At 42.5% G+C, this 14,869-nt stretch overlaps 1 protein-coding gene across 1 annotated transcript in view; it reads right to left on the bottom strand.

Moving 5' to 3' along the window:
• The window catches only part of PCLO (piccolo presynaptic cytomatrix protein), a 390,843-nt gene that overhangs the window by 57,419 nt on the left and 318,555 nt on the right, over window positions 1-14,869 (bottom strand). The window contains 4 exon segments of the mRNA XM_055301126.1: window positions 5,027-5,221; window positions 7,037-7,217; window positions 9,141-9,212; window positions 10,405-10,498. Of these exon segments, the coding sequence (XP_055157101.1) occupies window positions 5,027-5,221; window positions 7,037-7,217; window positions 9,141-9,212; window positions 10,405-10,498 (542 nt within the window).

Below are 14,869 nucleotides of genomic sequence, written 5' to 3' on the forward strand. Positions count from 1 at the left end.
GTGGAGTTCCCAGCAGTGGTCTGCAGAAGGAGCTTCAGGCCTTTCTCCTACAACTGGGCCACACCTGGGAATGCTTTACCCTAATCCCCTCATGCACCTTATTTAGCCGTTGGTCTGCTCACCTACCCTCTCCAACCCATCCTGATGGCTCTGAGCTCATTGCCCAGGGTGGAGGGACTTTTCTCCTCAACCTGTATTACTTAGTTTAAAATTCACAATCTTAGTACCAAACAAAAATAACTCAGGAATTTCAAAATGTACCTAAAATGTAGTTGAGGTCAACTAAGTTACTATTTAAGGTTTTAAGAATGCTTCAATTTGTTTCAGTTTGAGTATGGTTTTTAAAAAAAGGACCATTTTTAACACCCCCACCCCCCCACCCCTTTGTGGCTCTCACCTTCTGAAATGGTGGAGTCTGTGTTCAGCCAAACCAACCGGTTTGGAAAAAAAAAAAAAAAGTTTCCAGGGATTTCTAAATACAAAAGGGTCATTTAGGCATCAGGATTATCTGGCACAATCTGTCTCATCTTTCTCTTCAGGTTTCCTAGCGCAGCTAAACCCACAGGGGGACAGAGAGCTTTCTGGCTGGCTCCGTAATTCTTGTCTGACCCATATTTTATGCTACTTCAGGCAGAAATCTGCTGAGAAGCTCACAAAAAATACTCGAAAGGCTCTTTAGGGACACTGGCCCCCCGCTGGAGGAGACTCCAGATGCACACCCAGCCTCTGCGACTTGCTTGCCCCGGGCTCACACAACACAGGGGTCATTCCCTTGGTCTGGCAGCTGGATTCGCAGCCTTCACAGGAAAGGATCACGTTGGGAGGGCAAGTCTACATCGCATTCTGACATCGTTTCTAGCAACCTCTAATCAGTTCTGAGAGCTTAAGTGATAAATACCAAGTATGTGGATGATGTTGTTTTCACCGAAATGAGAGGACTGTGATTTCAAAAGGAGCCATGCACTTAAGCGGCCAAGGTTTAGGCCTGGGAACGAGGGTCAGGTTGCCAATTCTAGAACTTTCTGCGTGTTCTATCCATCATCCCAGCCCTCTGATGGTTCACTCAGAAACCAGGGATAAGAATATCCGCCATGAATACCTCATCTACCAGGTGGGAGAGAATGAGAAGATGGGTGACAAAGAAGTCGGTGCGATGGGAAGAACTGTCCAGATGAAGGGCATCACCATCAGAATGCAGATGGGACTGTATGAATTCCACTGCGAGGTTGAAATGGAAGGCTTTTATCTAAACACTTAAGGAACTTGAAAAAAAAATTTAAAACAATTAAGGAACTTGTTGGCTCTTTGTATGTTTACATCTTGTACCAATTTTTCTAAGCTTTAAAAGCTTTTTCAAGCTTTTTTATGCACCATTTTATATAATTTTAATCCTATAGCATGTTGACTATTCATTGTTCTGCAAAATGCATGGTTGAATTATATCCTTGGTATATTTATAGTAGCAGGGCAATAATTATATTACAGAAAATGGCATTTTATCAGTACAAAATTAAACAAGAAAGCAGCCTATGTTATCTTGATTATTTCAATACAGAATGGCTTCAGATAGTCACAGTACCTTCTAATGGGTGAGAATATCCATTACAGCATTGTGCAAAGAAAGGGAATTAAAAATATTTTGCTACAAATTTTAAGAACCGCATCAAGAAAAAAAAATCATTCAAAATATAGTATCGTAATCCTGAAGTCATGATGATTTAAAATAGAGTGAAATAGGGAAGCATTTCACTCCTGTGACACTTATAGGTATGGAATATTTGAAGTAAGAAAAATAAGTAACACCAAGAAACCGACTGAATTTATTCAAATGGAAGAAAAGGTGAGAGGCGGGATTTTAAGTACCTTTGGGAAGTACTAGTGAGCTAATCAGAAAAGGCAATCTGCAGAGGGGACAGTGACCTGGCTAATTCTGAAAACATCACCATAGGTCTGACACATAGGTCTTCCACTGCCCGTGAATCTCTGATTGGTTGGGACAAGACTGTATTAAAAATGGTCGGTTTGGGGGAATAAAGGGAAATACAATAGAAAAAAATATATGACTTGATTGTAATTGGGGGACACGTAGAGAATCATAAAATCAAGTATTTTAGGGTGGGAAGAGACTCAAATAGGGCACAGCTCTCCTATTTGCTTAAACCCTTTATTTTAGAAATATTTTTGGATCAAATTTGGAGATAACTCTGTAATCACCCTCGTTTGATTCCTGTGACTGGCAGTGGCCCTCTTTCTTGGGGAAAGCCCCAGAACGTTGGGGTCTAGTTAGGGAGGGATACAAACTTGCTTTCCATTCTGAACACAGCTACGGAATCAAGTTTGGATGCACCTCCACAACCAGGGCTCAGAGGATCCCACGGGTCTAGCCAGGAACCTGAGAAGATTGTGGAGCAGATCAGATGTGGGAGCAAGACATGGTGGACCGATGGCCGGGAATAGCCCAACGCCATTATTTACTCCCATGGTTATGTACGCTTGGTGCTTTTATTTGGTAGTTATTTTCCATCTAGCTAATGATGTTTCAACACAAAACTTTGTTCTGCCCCCAAAATGTCCTATCGTTAGAGGTCTCACTAGCAATGGAATGGGAACTATCAATACTCTATTGCAAGGAATCAAATGAGAAAGCAAAAACTGACACACTCATTTTAAGCTGCATCATATAACAATGGCTCAGAACCCAGTGGTTTATGAATGAAATAAAGATACTTTATTTATTACACAGGCACTTGGATATTCACATGCCCAACACATCTGATACACTTAACAACTATGGAAACAGGAGTGGAAAATGTCTGTTTGTAGGATCAAGAGAGAACTTTCACCATGTAAAGGTGAATTAGTGCATTAACAATTTTTCCCTTACTTTCCTCTAAAGAATTTCCAAAATCCACTGAATTTTTTTAAAAGTTACACTTGAAATAATATGCAACAAAAACTGATCTACATTCCAACCGGTATGCTAACTCGAATTTTGAGCAGTTTAAACTTTTATCACAATGCAACATATTTATAGTCATGCTTGAACAGATTAGGTTAGTAGCATGCATTCCATTCTGCAAATATGAATATTGTTAATCTATTTCCCAACAGAAGTCAAAAGATGCCCAGTGCATAGAAAAATACAAATCACTGTAGTCAATATATTATGGGACTGATCTGGGGACTTACACAGTGATGATGAAGTCCTGAAATGCCATGCCCACAAAAGCACATTAAGAAGTGGATAAACATATTTTATCAGACAATCTCTAAAAATTAAAAGAAGAGGGCTTTAAACTGGGGGGACGTTCTTGCTGTGTGCTTTGAATAGCGCCTTTCTGCTCACCTCCTTCTGGCTTGACTGGTCCATCAGACATCACCTTCCTGAGGGCTAGCTGGCTTTGGTCTTGGTTGCCATTGGCTGGTGGAGGCAGATTATCAGACTGAGTTCTCTGAATGGGGAGGACGCCTGCTATGCTGTGCCTGTGCTGCTTCCTGGCATGATTAGCCTGACCGCTCTTATGTGCTGCTGTGGCGGTGTGGGTGAAATGGAAACCCAGAGTATGTATCCTCAGATGGAACCGGCTTACATGTTAGTCATGCAAACAGAAGTGATCTTTCGCTCTTTTTAAAGAACTTGTGTTCCCGAATGCCAAGATGACACCACATGCACAGCACTGAAGGGGTTAAAACTGGCTGTTTCTTTGGAAAGAAGACTTCGGGAGATGGGGGAACCATCTATGTCTCTCTGTTGGCCGGCTAATGCCTCCTGGGAGTCCAAGTGCACCTCCCTTCGTAAAATCTCTGTGCTCCTTACGTTTTGATATATGGGTCGACTAAATTGTCAGAAAGCAAATGAAAGTGCCGCAACTCGGATGGGTGGATTGTTGGGCCTCACCGGATACCCTGACTGCATGAGGATCCAGAGGGGAAAACGCCCATAAACTCTCCGGCATCCGGTACAAGGCGAGGTCCAACGGCGCGGACCGCGCTGTGCTCCTCAAGGGGGTCACCCGCCTCGTCACCTAGGTCTACACATATGATCGATATTCTGTTTTTGTTTTCTCTTTGAAAATGTAAGACATGATTTTTGTCACGGTTTCCCCCCAAGACTAGGAAGTCCCCGCAGGGAGGGCTGCGGCGTGTGACCGCGGCGCCCTGGGGGCCGAGGCCTGCGGGACGCCCTGCTCTTTGCCCCCCGCCTCGGGGCGCCCCCGGCTCGTGGCGGCTTCTAGAGCCTGCGTGCCTGCCCTTGGGGGGCTGTGCCGTTGGGGGTCTGCCTGCGTGCCTGCCCTTGGGGGGCTGTGCCGTTGGGGGTCTGCCTGCGTGTGTGCCCTTGGGGGACTGTGCCCTTGGAGGCTGTGCCCTTGGGGGCTGTGCCGTTGGGGGGCTGCCTGCGTGTGTGCCTTTGGGGGGCTGTGCCGTTGGGGGGCTGCCTGCGTGTGTGCCTTTGGGGGACTGTGCCCTTGGGGGCTGTGCCCTTGGGGGCTGCCTGCGTGTGTCCCTTGGGGGGCCTGCCCTTGGGGGCCTGTGCCCCTGGGGGGCTGCCTGCGTGTGTCCCTTGGGGGGCTGTGCCCTTGGGGGGGCTTGCCCTTGGGGGCCTGTGCCCCTGGGGGGCTGCCTGCGTGTGTCCCTTGGGGCCTTGCCCCTGGGAGGCCTCCAGGGAAGCCGGCGTCCGTCCGGCCTACGGTCGCGGGCTCTGCGGGGTGTTCGCCGGCCCGGGAGGCGCAGGGGACCCCGCGCGGCTGCGCTCGTGGCGGCCACGGCCCGGGCCGGAGGGGGGGGAGGGGGGGCGGGTGCAGACGAGGAAACAGCCAGTTTTAGTGCAGTGCGCGCCAGCAGACAGACAGACAGACGGACGGACGGACGGACGGGCGGGCTGGCAGGCGGGGCGAGCGGCGGCCGCCCGGGCCCGGGGCCGGGGCCGGGGCGGGGGCCAAGCGCGGGGAGCGGGCGGGCCGGGGCGGCCGGGGCGGGCCGGGCGGGCGGCGCAAGCGGCCATGCGGGGTTTATCGGCGGCTTTTACTTGGTTGCAGGCGGAGCTGCTGCACGGCGGCCTCGGCGGCGGCGATGGCGGCGCCCGCGTCGTCCAGGTGGCTCTGCGCGACGCTGCTGCGGCTCTGGCTGCGCGACGGCCCGTGCGAGCGCAGGTGGCCCTCGGACGACGACTTGGAGCTGCCGGGGCTGCTGTGCGACTTCTCGATGGTGGGCACCTGCATGTCTGGTCACAAGGCGGGCGGGGTTAGCGCCTCGGCCGCGGCCGGACGCGGGGCGCCTTCCCGGGAGCCGAGGCCCGACGGCGGCGGGGTCGAGGCGGCCGGGCTCCGGGCGGGCACCCGGCCCTGCGAGCCTCCGGGCGGCCCGAACCAAGGCAGGGGCGCTGCGGGGGGGGGCAGGGGCGCCACAGGGGGGGGCCGGGGGCGTGGGGGGGACAGGGGCGCCGGTGGGGGGTAGGGGGGCGGGGAGGGGCGCCGCGGGGAGGGGGCGGGGGCGCCGGTGGGGTGGCAGGGGCACCACGGGGAGGGGGCAGGGGCGCCGCGGGAGGGGCGAGGGCGCCGCGGAGGGGGGCGGGGGCTCCACGGGGAGGGGGCGGGGGCGCCGCGGGGGGCGGGGAAGGGGGGGCGCGGGGGTCAGTGGCGCCGGTGGGGGGGGCAGGGGCGCCGCGGGGGGCCGGGCAGGGGCGCCGGGGGTGACAGGGGCGTGGGGGGGGGCAGGGGCGTCTGTGGGGGGCGGGGGCGCCGCGGGGAAGGGGCAGGGGCTCCGCGGGGCTCGAGGGTGCGGGGGCTCCACGGGGGGGTGGGGGGCAGGGGCACGGGGTGGGGTCGGGCTCCGGGCGGTGGGTCGCGGCGGGCAGGGTCGAGGCGGGCGGCCTCTGGACCGCGGGCAGGCACCCGGCCCTGTGAGCCTCCGGGCGGCCCGACGGAAGGCAGGGGCGCGGGGGGAGGGCAGGGGCCCGCAGTGAGGTGTCGGGGTGCGGAGAAGCTCGGCCCAGGCCGTTCACTAGCCCCGCGCTGCGGACCCGGCGAGGGGGCCGAGGCAGCGAGGCGGGGCGCAGGGAGCCTGGCGAGGGGACCCCGAGGCGCGGCTCTGGGCCAGGCGCGCCCGCCTCCCCGGGACCCGCGCTTGCCTCCGCCCTCTCGCGGGCGCAGCCCCCTGGGCCTGGGGCGTTCCTGGGAGGAGGGGACCGGGGCGCGGCGCTCGGGCACACTCTGACAACATTGGCCGAGACTTAGAATACATAGGTCGGTGTGTCTACGCAGCACAGGACACGGTTATGTGGTCCAGGCAGAACTCGGTTCATGATGAAGATTCAAGTTGTGGGGAATTGGCAACGAACCTCTCAAGGGAAAAGCTCGCTCAGAGGGGGTGCTGTGCGTGCTGCCAGATCCAACGGACAACGTTACTATTTCAGACGTGATGATGGTAGTTTATAGAAAAGGTATAGAATTAGCTTGAGGCCAACATTTAGGAAAGGTTTAAGTAAATGTCAACGTACCAATTATTTTGATGACATGGGTTAAATGTTCTTGATATAAATAAAACGCAGGGTGCAAAATTCTATGTGTGCATACATTACATATATAATATATGAGTTAGAATATACCTATGAAAAAACGGGTTTAAACGATGAGAAGAGACATGCATAAATGGTAATGGTAAGTGTGTCTGGTCAATGGACTGTCGAGGACTTTTATTTTTCTTCGTGAAATCATATTATCATGGATTTCGGGAGCTGGAAATAACCCAACAGCTCGTACAGCCCAACCTCCTCGTCCCTTGTGCTGGTTGAAAACCAGAGTCAGAGAGGCGACGATCACAAAGTCATACACGTCCTACACCTAATTATGCGCTGATCTGAGACTAACGCTCATTTTTCCTGATTCCATGTCCATTACTGTTTGCAGGATATTATATTACATACTTTCCAGTAGAATCCAACATTTTAAAGTATATTAAATATACAGGCATTCATATTCAGGAAGTTACTGGGTGAACAAATAGAATAAAAGCTTTTTCTACTTGAAATATCTCCTACCCTTGGATGGGTCAGGGAAGATACCATGGCTTCTGCTTTTGATGACAGATGGCTTCGGAGACTGTTGGCTGCTCTGACTAGAATGAGACTTGCCATGATCGATGCTTTCAGTCTGTTCTTTGAGAGAATACCATCTAGGGGTGTTATCCAGATGAGATGTGCTAGATAAATCAATCAATACCTGAAAAAAAAATGTAGTAAGTCAATGAAATTGATATAATTCATTCATTACTTTTTTCTGTGATCTGAAATTTACTCAAGGAAGTAAGTCAAAAGATATGGTATGACTCTGAGGATGACAAGGCTGTTTTCCTCATTTTTCTTTACCCCTGACATTGAGAACAATGTCTTGTGCATAGTAGATGCTTGATAAACATTTGATTAGGGGCACCTGGATGGTGCAGTCGGTGGGTGTCACACGCTTGGTTTTGGCTCAGGTCATGATCTTGGGGTTGTGAGATTGAGCCCCACACTGGGCTCTGCTCTGCTCTCCCACTGCACCTCCCCACTGTGCACTCTCTTTCTCTCTCTGAAATAATGTTTTTTTAAATCAACATTTGAGGGGATCCCTGAGTGGCTCAGCGGTTTAGTGCCTGCCTTCGGCCCAGGGCGTGATCCTGGAGTCCCGGGACTCGGGATCCAGTCCCACGTCGGGCTCCCTGCATGGAGCCTGCTTCTCCCTCTGCCTGTGTTTCTGCCTGTCTCTGTGTGTCTCTCACGAATAAATAAAGTCTTTTAAAAAATAAATGAATTGATTGAACTGTATAAAATCTTTGACTATTAATTAAATTATTTGGAGATGATGTGAAAATGTAGAGTCACAACTCCATTCCTTTATGAATGAAAGCTATCTTTTGTTAAATGAACACATTTCAGTGCTACACTTGGATATCTTTTGCTTTTAACATTGAATATCATTTTTTTAAAGATTGATTTTTAGATATGAGATGGATAAGATTAAAAGAACGGGTAATCTGCAATTACTAACTTATTCCCTGTATTTAAAACATACTTCAGTTCATATTTGAAAAATAAGGATATGACTAACCATTTATGATGAGAAAAAAGTACTGTGTTATGGTTTAATTGGCACCATTTTTTTTCTTAGAGTTCATGAGTAATAGTGCATTTGACAATTGCTGGCATTTTAGATCTGATGAGATATAAAAAAATGAGAACCAACATAATGGATATATGCTTTAGGTTCATGTGAACAATACATTATAAGGACTACAATAAATCCGTTTTCTGAAATGGGACGTTAAATCAGATATAATACTGCGTCCTAGAACTATCCAAAGATGGAGATTAGTCTCAGTGGCTATACCAGCATGGAGTCAAATGGTCTAGTTTTGATGGGAAAGAAAAGTGCAGAGTCTTGGAACCAGACAAGGTCTCATGTCACCTAGACTATACAACTGTTTTCTGTTGTTTCTGGGAAGGGACGTCATATTGTCTAGGTGATTTTTCTTTTTTTGGAGATGCTTTATTTTTTAACATTAATTCATAACTTCTGCTTTAAGTAAAGGTTACTAAGTAAAATATATTTTGTTAAAATATGATAGATATAAAAAACACAGGATCTTATCACTCTGCCAGATTTCATGATTAGGTTAGATTCCCATGTGACCTAACATAAAATTGTTTTTTTATTGCCTACTTCTAGTTTTGCCTTGTAAAATATTTTGAGAGATTTTTCATGGGACACTTAGAAGAAATAAGAAGGTAGAATGTCACATCAAGTCACTGATACATACAGTTGAAGAATAGCGATTAAATATCTGAAAATACGTTTTAAAAATCTAGCTCATTTCATAATAATTTATCTCAAATTTGGATTCACAGCATGATTATATACCTCCTATCAAAAGAATTTATGATTCATCTACAAATTAATTATAAAGTACATCAAATGGTAGAGTGAAAACCATTTCTCAAATTATTATTCATCCATTCAAGGAATAAATCAGGAAATACGTCCTATCTGCCAAACAAAACTTTACCCAAAATGATTATTTTATAAACTTGAGAAATATGCTTGGAACAAGCTCTGATTGGTGGTTCATAGTGAAAGCAAATAAGGAAAAGGAAATCAGATGCTCACCTCACCAAGAAAGTCATTGGAAGAAAATCTATCATAATCCCAGACCGTCACCTCCAGTGTTTTCTTCTTGAGCTACAGTTTAAATCAAAATGTCATTAACCCATATATCATCATACATTTGCATCACACTCTATTATAGATTCATTGACTTTCACTTCCTTGAATTCTTTCTATTTGTGTCAAAAGGCTTCAAATTTCATCTGAAAATGTGGGCTTATATTGAATATTATATAAAATATGAGTGATTTTATAGTCGAACCTAGTGTTCGTAAGTGACATCAAACTTTTACTAATTCCTTGTTATTCTAAATCCCCTCCCTTGATTTTTATAAATAAAAAGCAGAATCTATAAGTGCTCTTCAAATACATGGAATTCGTAGGATGCAAAACTGTCTAGGTTATTTAGGTAAGATATTTAGTTTTTTGATTTTAGTAAATCAACAAAAAAACGTAGCATTCTCTTCTTTCTGTAGGTAATTTAACTTATTTTTTATTTTTCGAAATTTAACTTACTTTAAATTCAAGAACCCAGGTTACACTTTGCACCTAGCTTCAACTTCGTAATCAAATTAGAAACTTTCTGGAGGACTAATCAAAAATCTCTCTCTTTTAAAATCCTTTAGGCTAGTCATCTGTATGTCTTGGCCCATAGATTTAGCCCCATAATGCTGAAGTTCTTAAGAGGTCTTGATTTAGAGAAGAGATGAATTCCTAAAATGTTGCCTGGTGCAATAATACATTTATACACACTGAATATTTTCTGTGTATTATTTGTGAAAGTCAAAATATTGCCAGCTATTATTTTTGCAATATTTACACATCAAATCTTTATGGTGTATACCATAATCTTATACAATGTATTATGTCAATCATCTCAGTAAAACTGGAAAAAAAATGAAAGTGATTGGCCAAAATTTTAAAAAATACATAGCCAGTTGGAAAATATTTTTCCTCAAAATATGATAAATGTGGCCCAGCCTGCTGAAATATTTAAATTTTGCAATAATTGATAAAAAAGGTTACATTGGTCTTATTTCTATATTTTTTGGCTGCTTTGTTAAAATGCACACATTTTAACAGTGTAAACTCATGGTAACTTTGAACTGTATCCATTTTCTTTCACTGGCTACATTTATTATTTGTATTTTATTCATTTCTTTTTGTTTATGAGGCAAAACTGATAGACCACTATCTTGCAATGATTTTGTCATCACTATTCTTAACATTAGTCTAAATCTGTCACATAGAAAATATCATTGCATACCTGTTCCATGGAGATACTTTTATAAATTACTGTTTGATTCCACTCGGGATTAAGACTTTTTTGAACATATTTAGTCCTCCTCTTGTACTCAGCACTGAATTAGGAGAAAAAAAAAAAGAGTTATCTTGATTATTTACCTTAACTGATTTCTTCATAGTCAGCCAGAAGGGCATGCAGACATTTTAAGATGATATTTTGTTCTAAATCATTATGTAATCATCCCATCACCTTCCTGTCTAAAACCTTATCTTAAGTTGAATACAAAATGACAATTTAAAAATATGTTGGTTGCCTTTAGTTTTATTTGCCCAAAAGGTGGTTTTTAAAGAAAAGCTTTTAGGTGTTCTAACTATACCATAATTTTAGAGCCTTTCTCCTTCCTGAATGCAGGAGACAATTACATGAACTATATGGTAACATCAATATCTTCTTGCCCCATAAATAATAACTTGGTATTTAGCTTTCCAATAGTTTTACTTCTAATCATATCTGCAAAGCCAAATAAATGCTCTTTCACTTTTTTCTTATACAAAATCGTAATAATTGTTTTGATGAGGAAAGGATGAGAAATGTTTGTTGCTATCGCTGAGATTCCATGAACACTTGTTACCTTATATTTAAAGCATATTTTGACACTCTTAGTAAAATAGGATATTTAGTTATAAAGCAATTCAATATATAATTTCTTGGTTTATGTCAATAGCTCAGATAAGCCATTATGAACCAGATCAAAATAGTTCCTCATTCATTATAACTTGGGGCATTTGAATTTTTCCTTGACTTTTCAATTCCATCTGAGCAACAGTTAGAAGTTTATAACCCAAACCTATTCTAATTAAAACAAACAGAACACCTATAGCTGACTCAACCAGTTGGTGGGTTTGGAATTATTGTTGTTTGCTATTATCAAAGTTACCCATACAGACAATGCCTTTATCCAATCCTCACTGCCTTTTCCCTAAATTTTCTGCCTAGCCTTATAGCTCAGGTCTTAGATGATACTTCAGTTCTGGTGGGCACTAGAGCCCTGAAAACCAACCTACTCATCTAGAGTCCTTTCGTGTGTTTTGATTTTGCAAATTGTCTTTTCTACATGAATTGGATCCTGACCCTTGACTTGATGTTGTATTCCCAACTAAGGGCTGACTACTAACTCTTGCTAGTCCCCACTCTCAAGCACAGCCACATGCTGGAATGCATCCTATTGTTTCCCAGGCTCTAATTTACCCTATCCATTCTAGACATAGCTATTGAGAATCCAGTTCTAGCTCACCACTCACTTTTAAAATGTCTTTCTCCTCTCTTTTGCTTTATTCTCTTTCTTATCAGCCATATGCAGAAGGACAATAATTCCCAACAATGACTGCATATTGGGATCACCTAGGAATCTGAGTTCTAAGGCTGCGAAGTAGAGCAACCACTGCCACGCCCAGATCTCCCAACCTTGCACCCCCAAGCATATTCTGATTTAATAGGATCTCCTATTAGGTGTGAGTATCAGAATTTTTTTTACTCTCTCGGGTAAATCTAATGTGTAGATTGCGAACCTCTGAATTTAGGATTCCCCAAGACCTCACATGTCAGCCATTGTGAATTGAATCCAGTTTAAGAAAAAGCATCAGTCTTCTCACTTCTGACCAACTCATTTATATATAAATAAGAGCAGGATTTGACCATTTTTGCATTCAAGATAAATTGCAAATTTATTGGGGAAAATGTATATGCAATGATTTAAAGAAACAGGAATTCTCATAGGCCACACACAGTATAAATTTGCACAAAGTTTTTTAGATAAAACTGGTGAAGTTTAAATCTATGTACCCAAATACCCAGAAAATTCTACTTTGACTTATTTCACTTCTACCTTAGAGAAATTCTCCCACCTGTGCACAAGGAATGTGTTTAAAAACATTCACTAAAACATTGTTTCTAATAACATATTAATAAGAAAAAAATATATATGCATTATGATATATTCATTTAATGAAATAGTAAAATGTTAAAAATGAATGAAATATATCTCTATATCAAGATGAATATTATCTTAAAATCATGTGAAATAATATAGTAAGCTGTTTATGAATACATGTATATATATAATAAATGTATAAAAATCATTAAGAGTTTGGGAATTATAGGTAATAAATTCTAGTTAGTGGTTATCTCAGGTGGACAAGGGAATGGTTTCAGAGGACTTCAGGGGTATCTATAAAATATATTTTAATAAAAAAATCTGAAGCCTATAGAGCAAAATATTAAAATTTGATAGAACTAAAGGCAAGAACACAGGTAAGGTTAGTTACTTTCTATAATTTTCAATAGTTTGAAATATTCTACGATAAAATTCAAAATAACTTTGGTAATCTATGTTCTTTATATCTTATGTTTTTTATATACATATATATTTTTTATGATGGCATAGGAAGAATGGATGTGACCACTTTGAAGATAATAGCAAGCCTTTTTACTACTTTAGAATTCATGCCTATTTCTCTAGGCAGGTATACTTAGAAGAAAAAAACTCATGAGTTTTAAAGCTTCTATTTGTTTTGGACTTTGTTACTAAGGTAATGAGATTGTGGGGAAACATAAGGACAAGAGTCATAATACAGTGGAATAGTAAATTTTTTATCAATGAAGAAAAGTGAAATCTATAACTTTTTAAAAAGGTGGGAATTAGTGTTAAATGCAAACTCAAGTTTGCACTTGAAAAGTTCACTGAAATTCTAGATATGTCAATATATATGAAAATAGTCTGTATTTTAAAATGCCTTCCAAAGGCATAATCTTTTCTTAATTTGTGAATATGAATAATTGTTATAATTTTTCACCTGCATATTTTAGTCATTTTTTCACTTACACATTTAGCAAAAGTTCTTAATTTATGTATGAAAAACAATTTATAAAGTAAGCACATAAAAATAAAAAAGAGCTAACATTCATTAAATGTTTAGTTTTTCCTAAGCAGAGTTCCAAATGCTTCTTACGTGTTTACTCATTTAATCCTCATGGCAATTCTGTGAGACAGGACAGAAAAAAATGAAACTCAGCAGAATTAAGGTATGCTGGAAAGGCTGCATACTTATTAACTGGCAGGACCATGATTCAAATAGAGGGAAATGGAATGGTTGTTCATAAACATATGCTACATGAACTCAATTGATGAGTCTCACAAAATATGAATAATTCATCAATTTCTTAATTTCAGGCTTTATTAGCTGAAGTACCTAGTTTGTCTTTTTTTTTAAAGCTTTTTTAAAATTTTTATTTATTTATGATAGTCACAGAGAGAGAGAGAGAGAGAGAGAGAGGCAGAGACATAGTCAGAGGGAGAAGCAGGCTCCATGCACTGGGAGCCCGACGTGGGATTCGATCCTGGGTCTCCAGGATCGCGCCCTGGGCCAAAGGCAGGCGCTAAACCGCTGCACCACCCAGGGATCCCCCTAGATTGTCTTCTTTACCATATAATCCAAAGTTCTTCACTTCAATTTAAATATATGTATTTCTTATATAGGTAAATTATATACAATATGTGTGTATATATACACATATCATAAAAAATCAGGCCAGTTTTAGAGTTCTTTAGGGAAATTCTGAATAGTATATCCTAAAAGATGTTGTGGACTGAGGAATAATTGCAATAAATATTTATTCCTGCCCAGTCACACTCAGAAATAACCAAAATTTGGAGGATTTTATGTTTTTAGTGAGTTTTATTCTTCAATTCTCTCCAGACTCAAGGTGTCCATTGCCTTTAGGATTAAAGTAGATACATACAGTTGGCCTCTACTATTTCTGGTGGGGCTGTAAAAATGATAATTAAATCCTTTGCAGCTTTTTTGTACTTGAATTTTATAACACAGAGGTGGTCGCACAAAGCCATTCCTTCAATAACATTTGTTTTATAACTACATTTAGTGACTGTCTTGAGCATGATCCCATTGGGCTATGCTGCCACTTGACACAATTGAAAACTGTTTGCACTTCCACAGCCACATCAAAATCTGGATTTACAAGTTGAAGCTGGCTAGGGAAGCAATGGGATTCTTAAATGTGAGCATAAATTAGGTTGAGAAAAAAAGTAGAGCTTATTTTCCTTTCCCTTCTTTGGAAAACACACTGTATCCTCTCATGGGAAGATGGAAATAATGATATTATATTAGGACAATTAGGCTGTATCTAAAAATCAGGAAGTTTTTTAATAAAGGGAAATAAAAAGTCAATCAAGATGGGGCATGATGCTAATAAAAAAATTAACCTTCATCTCCTCGAAGTTTGACTAACTTCTTTTATCTTTCATTTTTTAAATTATTGACCCCTTGCTTTCTCATGAGTAGATATACTTTTGAGGCAAACAGGAAAAAAAAAAAACAAGCCTTGAAATTCAATTATTCTCCCCTACACTGGCAAAAAACATAGTTCTTTATGTTTCTCTTTTTAATTTAAAAAAAAAAGAAAGAATATG

The sequence above is a fragment of the Nyctereutes procyonoides genome, unplaced genomic scaffold (assembly GCF_905146905.1).
Source record: "Nyctereutes procyonoides isolate TBG_1078 unplaced genomic scaffold, NYPRO_anot_genome, whole genome shotgun sequence".
Lineage (NCBI taxonomy): Eukaryota > Metazoa > Chordata > Mammalia > Carnivora > Canidae > Nyctereutes > Nyctereutes procyonoides.